Consider the following 8,109-nt stretch of genomic DNA (forward strand, 5'->3'; position numbering starts at 1 on the left):
TTCATCTGGACGAGTTTCGGGAACAAACTGGAATAAGGTTCACCGATCGGTGTAAAATTTGGTCTCCTGGGCGGTTCTCGGGGACGAAAGTTATTCTGCGGTGGTCGGGGATTATATTGGTTCTGGTAAGGAGGTTGATTTCTTTGGAATGGGGGTGGATTTCGGTTAGCTTGTGGTTGCGGTCGGCCAAAAGGTTGTGCATTCATGACCGCATATGGTGCAGGAGCATAAGCCATACTAGCATGAGGGTAGTAGTGTTGAGGGGTTCTTTCAGAGAACACCGGTCTAGGAGCCCGATACCTTCTTTCTCCCGATGCCACCATCACTGTTTCTTCTTTCTTTTTGCCTTTGGCCATTCCTCCAGACCCACCTTGGATGGCTTGGGAGGTGGCTCTTATGGCTGACTGGCTCAAGATTCTACCCGTTTTTAACCCATTCTCTACCATCTCTCCGATTTTTATTGCCTCGGCGAAAGGTTTACCCATGACGGACATCATATTCTGAAAATAATATGCTTCCTGGGCTTGGAGGAAAACAGTGACCATCTCTACCTCATCCATTGGAGGTTTCACTCTCGACGCCTGTTCAAGCCACTTAATCGCATATTCACGGAAGCTTTCTGAAGGCTTCTTCTTAAGATTTGCCAAAGAGTTCCTGTCCGGCGCGATGTCTATGTTGTATTGAAATTGTCGAACAAAGTCTCGGGCCAGATCATCCCAAATGTGCCAACGCGAGACATCTTGATCCATGTACCATTCTAAAGCGATACCTATCAAGCTTTCTCCAAAATATGCCATCAACAACTCTTCTTTGCCACCGGCTCCCCGTAACTGATTGCAATACTTCTTTAAGTGAGCAATGGGGTCACCTTGCCCGTCATACTTCTCGAATTTTGGTGTTTTGAACCCTGACGGCAAATGTACATGAGGGAACATACATAGATCCGTGTATGAGACACTCTTTTGCCCGCTCAGTCCTTGCATGTTCTTCAAGCTCTGCTCGAGGCTTCTCATTCTCTTTGCCATTTCATCCTGCTTTGGGTCTTTGGGGGTTTTGTCCTGCCCTGGTGTAAGCTCGTATGGGGGTGGCTGAGAGTAATTATATATGGGATATTGAGGAGGATCTAACGGGAAGACAGGGTTTTGGAATGTGAATGCTGAGGGATCAAAGGCAGGCCTTGGCAGTGAAGGTTGTGTTGTAGCAGGACACGGTGGAGCAGTGAAGATGTTAGGAGTTGCTCCTGCTGGGAACACCTGGGGGCGGACCTCAGAAGGCATTCCAACAAAATGAGCGGTCATGGTAGGTTGTCCCAAAGGGGTAGGAGGGTGACTGATAGGGACAGTAGTAGCACCTCCAGCTCTGGGGAACAACTCTAGGAATCCGGGAATATTGCTTGGAGGTTCCTTTCCATTGTTCCAAGCATCCCACATTTCCATCAGTCGCAGGCGCAAGATCCGATTTTCTTCAGCTGTAAAAGATTCAGAGGCCGGGACTCCCGAGATGGGGCTATCTTCAGAGATGGGGACTGCGGGTAAAGTTATTTCTGTAGACATTTCCACACTTCCTTTCGATCTGGTAAAGTATTGATGCGATGCCAGCTTACCACAACCAACCACCGTTTCTAAAAGCTGGAATGGAATTACAGCAACACACGGTTAGTTTGAGACAAGTAACAGATATGTAGTCGCACATTGGGGTGTGATGCACCTATACAGTTAAACGGATGTCTACATGTTTGCACTGGTTGCATGTGTCATCCCGGCTTTTCTTTTCTCTTCTTTTGCTTTCCACTCCTTGTTTTTCTTGTTTTTTTTTTTCTTTCTCAACTGTTTCTTCATTTTTTTCTTTTGCCATGGTTTTTCTCTCTAATCCTTATTTTCTCTTTCTGCGTTTCTTTCTCTCTTATTTCCCTCCCTCGTATTCCCTTCTATTTATTTTATATATATATATATATATATATATATATATATATATATATATATTCTAGAGTGGCTCTTACTTTATCAAAACAGTGCACCTTTCTCCTTATTTCCTTAGTTCCACTCAAAAGCCACACCCAGCACCCCACACTTTAACTTTTACAAAGTTCATAACTATTCAAGTGCTCATGAGAGGTTAAAATGTTCAAATAGATGGTTAATTCAAATAAATGAGTAAGGCTTGTAGTGTGGTTGCCAAAGAAACAGGATTACAGGCTCAACGGGGTTAACTACGATACATAACAAATGGGTAGATGAAGTTTATATATGGTTCAACAAAGAAATGCCTATATCACTTCCCAGACTAAACAAGACTACTATTTCGCTTTGCAGACACACGGGGCAAGTTCTAGGCATCAAATGTCGTGCACAGAATACAACAAGCCTCACACACACATGACACACGACTCACTCCAGATTGGGTCATCAAACACTCAGATCAGGGTACTTAAGCCATATTAAGAACATACAGTTTAAGGCATTCTTACAAGAGACGACAGCTGAGCCTAAGCGTCACACTAAAGTACCCGCTATATTCAAGGCATTACGACGTTAAGAGATCCTATTTCTATTTCCGCCCATAGCCCATAAGTTCCTACAATAAATAAAAACTAACTACACTCGGTTCAAATGAAAACCTTGGAAAAGAACCGTGGCTTAAAGAAAAACCAAGGGGGAATTGATACACTAATACAAAAGAAAATCTTTTTGTGTTTTTTTTTCTTCTTCTTCGTCTTTAGTCCCTCAAGAAACCCGTCGAATGATATCCATCGTCGGGACAAGTCGAAAATGATTTATGTAAATAAACTACGAAACTAATCTACACACAACAAACCAACAAAGTATCTCCCATCCCACACTTAAAATGATGGCGTGTCCCCATGTCATACAAAATAAAGTAATGCGAGGTAAAGGAACTTCCCTGGAAGATCAGTCTTGATCGGAGACAGTGTTGGGGTCGAGATGACACTCCCTCCACAGCGCACGCAGCCAGACCATGATCTTCTTCTCCGACTTCGCGTTTTGGGTGGCCAAGGCATTAACTCTAGTCCCCAATTCCGTGACGGAAGTGCGCAGCCCTACCATTTCCTATTCTAAGGTTGTCATCCGCGTACTCCGTCTGACTGCTGATGGTCCTCCAACCGCGGCTACTTGTTCCCGTGGGGGTGAGGATGGCCCAACTTGTTCTTGTGGAGTTGAAGAAGGCCCAACTTCCTCCAGCTCTTCATCGCTCTCCTCTGACTCCTCCGAATCATCACTATCAGTTGTACCAGGTACCATCGTGTCCTTCCTAATGGTCACTTTGTTTGCCCGAAACTTTGCTTTTTGCTTCACCTTGCCATCCATATTGAGGTTCTCTGGCACCCCTACGGCCCGGCACAATCTAGTGACCAGAGATGGGAAGAAGAACCCATACCTCAGTGTTGAGCGGATGAACATCTCAGAGTGAATAACCTTGGCCACATCAAAATCTTGGCCATTCAAGAAGCACTAGATCAAAGCTGCTCTCGGACCATTTACCTCAGTGGTGTTGTGGGACAGCAGCAGTCGACTATTGATGATGTACAACCAACACTTCCCTTCAAAGGTTAGTGAGGTTGAGTGCAACTTCAATCCCGGTACAACCCACACTACATCTTTGTCCGGTACACAGATAGTTCTGAAAAACATGTGCCAATTTGTTGGTTCTCGCCGGTAAGTATCATAGTAATCCTCCTCCAGTGAATACAGGCAATCGATACACTCTCCTGATGGCTTCTATCGAGGCATTCACTCTCTTTTATCGCACAATGCAGATGTGATCCTTATGTTTAGAGCAGTTGGCATAGAATTCCCTAACAAGCATCAAGTTACCCTTCTCCGGCTCTTCGAAGAAAATTTCCAGCCTGCGGCTAATCAACTCCCTGTACATATTGGGGCACTCATCCTGGAGGGATCCCTTGTCAACTCCCCTTTCCTGTATAGGCTTTCTAATAGCCTTCCAACTGAAACGGTCTTGGGCAGCTCTGGAGACAAACCTGGTACGATCAAACTGAGCTGAACCGGTTGGAGCCCGTGCCCGGGACGAGCCTCCATAACCACTTGATGAGGCACCGGTAGTGCATCTCTTCTTTGAAGATCTCATGGTACCTACACAACAACCACCACTATCAATAATCGGCGGAATATGTGAACCAAAGGCGGTTACTCAGACTTCACTTGTACCATTGGTCACAATTTATAATAAAAGCTCATTGTGGCAATTCAACAAACACTTACTGTGCATATACCCCCCAATGTACCCAAAGACCCAATTAAACTTACATTCTTCACAAACTCAACAATGTCTTCCCCAACCCAACCAAATCTAATATCCTCACATACTAACATATATACCAACAATCAAAAACAAAGATAAGAGTACCCATAACTTCTACTATCCTACACTTACAATAGAAGAGAAAAAGAATGAAAAAATTTAAAAAGCTAAAAAAGAAAGTAGAAGCAGGTTACTTACTTGAAGATCTTGTGAGGAATGGAGTTGGGGTAGTGGTTGAGTAGAGAAGCGGGAGAAGGAGAGGAGATTTTGTTGAGTAAAAAAAATGGGGGAGAAGAAGGGGGAGGGTTCGTGGGTTCTGATTTGGGGAAGGGGGGCGGGAGGTTTTTTTTGGTTAGATTGTTTGTTTTAGGGGGGATGGGGAGTGGCGGATAGGGGGGAATATAAAAACGATAAGGGGGGGGGGGCGGAAGAGAAAAGAAAATAAAAGGAAAAAGATATATTTTACTTGAACCTGAACGGCGCAAGCTCCGCGATCGGATCCGCGGCCGCGGACAGAACACTGTGCAAAATCCGCGGTCGCATCCGCGGATTGAGGCATCACCTTTTTTGTTGCTTTTTTCGCACTTTTGCCTATCTACGGGATAATTTTGTCACCCCAAGTCCTTCTGCTGCGCATACTTTCGTTCCTGCACCTTAGTAGATCGATCAATATTGTCACCATTCATAAATCAATTACAAAAATAAGAACAAAGAAAAAAAATAATGGGCTGCCTCCCAAAAAGCGCCTAATTTAACGTCGCGACACGACAATTTACAACAAACCATGGGTTGCCTCCCAGGAAGCGCCTGATTTAATGTCGCGGCACGACGCAGGATTTCATTATTACTCCTCGCTCGTGTATTGGGTCTCTTCTAACGATATCACCACTCTATCCCCCTTTTCTTCGACCATTCCAAGGTAATGTTTCAACCTTTGCCCATTTGCCGTGAACTTATTTGTTCCATCTTTGGATTCAATTTTTACAACTCCACTTGAGAACACTTGCACCACTCTGAAGGGTCCTGACCATCGGGACTTCAATTAATTACCCGGAAACAATCTTAGTCTCGAGTTGTATAACAACACTAGATCTCCAGGTTTGAAGCTCCGATCTAGAATATGCTTATCATGCATCATTTTGATCCTTTCTTTGTACAATCTTGCATTCTCAAATGCATGGAACCAGAATTGCTCAAGTTCATGTAACTCAGTGACGCTACTGGTGCCAGCGGTCTCCATATCCAAATTCAACTACCGCATTGCCCAAAAGGCATTATGCTCAAGCTCCACCGGAAGGTGGCATGCTTTTCCAGACACCAACTTGTATGGTGACATACCAATTGGAGTTTTAAATGCTGTGCGGTACGCCCATAATGCATCATCCGGCTTCTTTGCCCAATCAGTCCTTGTCGCATTCACTGTCTTGGTTATGACACTTTTGATTTCCCGGTTTGACACTTCGACTTGCCCGCTCGACTGTGGGTGATAAGGTGTGGTCACTTTATGGCGAACTCCGTAGTTTTCCAACAGCCGTGCGAACGCTCTATTGCAAAAATGGTTCCACCATAACTGATTATAGCTCTCGGGGTGCCAAAATGTGTGAAGATGTTTTTCTTTAGAAAGCCTGTCACCCATTTTGCATCATTGGTTGGGAGAGCCACAACTTCAACCCATTTGGAGACATAGTCAACTGCCACCAGTATGTATTTGTTACCATACAAGCTGACCAATGGTCCCATAAAGTCAATCCCCCACATGTCGAATACCTCCACCTCTTGAATAGTAGTCATCGGCATCTCGTGACGTCGAGATATGTTGCCTGTCCTTTGGCACTCATCGCAACTTTTCACCCAAGCATGGGCCTCCATGAACAGAGTTAGCCAATACAAACCCGATTCCAACACCTTAGCCGCTGTCTGAATTCCTCCAAAGTGGCCACCATATGGTGAAGCATGGCACGCCTGCAAAACAGAATGTTGATCTTTCTCGGGGATACAGCTCCGGATCATGTTATCTACACATATTTTAAAAAGTAGAGGTTCATCCCAATAATAAGACCGATAATCGCGAAAGAACTTTTTCTTTTGAATTGAAGAGAGTTCATAAGGTACAATACCGCATGCTAAATAATTAGTAATATCAGCATACCATGGCGTCTCCTCCATTATCACTGCTAGTAACTGTTCATCCGGGAATGTCTCTGTTATTTCTTCAACCTCTACCTTCTTTTCAGCTCCTTCCAACCTTGAGAGGTGGTCTGCTACTTGGTTCTCTGTCCCTTTTCTGTCATGGATCTCCAGATCGAATTCTTGTAGCAAAAGAACCCAGCGGATCATGCGTGGCTTTGACTCCTTTGTTATCAAGTACCTAATTGCTGCATGGTCAGTATAAACAATAACTTTTGAACCAATCAAGTACGACCTGAATTTGTCGAATGCAAAAACTACAACCAACATCTCCTTTTCTGTCACAGTGTAATTGAGCTGTCCACCGCTTAGCGTTCTGCTTGCATAGTAAATGGGGTGCATCAGCTTGTCCTTTCGCTGCCCCAAGACTACTCCTATAGCATAGTCACTTGCGTCGCACATGAGCTCGAACGGTTGCTCCCAGTTGGGTGCAACAATGATGGGTGCAGTCATCAATCTCTTCTTCAGCTCCTCAAATGCCAACCTGCAATCATTAGAAAACACAAAGGGCTGATCCTTTTCAAGGAGTTTACATAAAGGGTTAGCAATCTTAGAAAAATCTTTTATGAATCGCCTATAGAACCCGACGTGCCCAAGGAAACTTCTCCTGCCTTGACCGAAGTGGGCGGTGGCAACTTCTCAAACACGTCAACCTTAGCATGGTCAACCTCAATTCCTTTACTGGACACTCGATATCCCAAGACTATCCCTTCTTGTACCATAAAATGGCACTTTTTCCAATTTAGTACTAAATTTGTCTCCACACATCTTCTGAGCACTCTTCTTAAATTGTGAAGACAGTCCTCGAATGAATCCCCCACAACGGAGAAATCATCCATAAATACCTCCATAATGTCTTCAACCATGTCCATGAAAATGGCTAACATACACCGCTGGAATGTAGCCGGTATATTGCAAAGTCCAAAAGGCATTCTCCGAAAGGAAAAGATGCCATACGGACAAGTGAAGGATGTTTTCTCTCTGTCTTCGGGGTCTATTGAGATCTGATTGTACCCCGAATATCCATCCAAGAAACAGAAGTGAGATTGCCCAGCCAACCTGTCCAACATTTGGTCAATGAATGGCAACGGAAAATGGTCCTTCCGGGTGGCTGTGTTCAGTTTTCGATAATCCATGCAAATCCGCCACCCCGTGACTATACGAGTCGAGATCAAATCGTTATTCTCATTTTGTACGACCGTCATTCCTCCCTTATTCGGCACACACTGAACAGGGCTGACCCAATTGATGTCGGATATGGGGAAGATGATACCCGCATCTAACCATTTGATCACTTCCTTCTTCACCACCTCTTTCATATTCGGGTTCAGCCTTCGTTGATGTTCTCTGGAGGGTTTGTGCCCCTTCTTCCAAGAGAATTTTGTGCATACAAAAAGCTGGGCTGATACCCTTTATGTCTGCCATGGTCCAACCAATAGCAGTCTTACATTCCTGTAACACCTGTAGGAGTTGCTCTACCTGCACAGCTAGCAAACCGGATGATATAATAATAGGTAAAGTAGAATTAGGCCCTAAGAAAGCGTACCTGAGGTGAGCTGGAAGCGGTTTCAGGTCCAACTGTGGTGGCTCCTCTATCGATGGTTTCGCAGGTGGTGTTGTTCTTTCTTCTAAGTGTAGGGGCTC

The 8,109-nt window shown here is 44.6% G+C and overlaps 1 protein-coding gene across 1 annotated transcript; it reads right to left on the bottom strand.

Moving 5' to 3' along the window:
• On the bottom strand, positions 5,531-5,914 carry LOC109227668. Its single transcript, XM_019392867.1, has one exon. It carries the CDS (start codon positions 5,912-5,914, stop codon positions 5,531-5,533), a length of 384 nt encoding a protein of 127 aa, XP_019248412.1.

Source organism: Nicotiana attenuata, chromosome 6 (assembly GCF_001879085.1).
Source record: "Nicotiana attenuata strain UT chromosome 6, NIATTr2, whole genome shotgun sequence".
NCBI classification, from domain to species: domain Eukaryota; kingdom Viridiplantae; phylum Streptophyta; class Magnoliopsida; order Solanales; family Solanaceae; genus Nicotiana; species Nicotiana attenuata.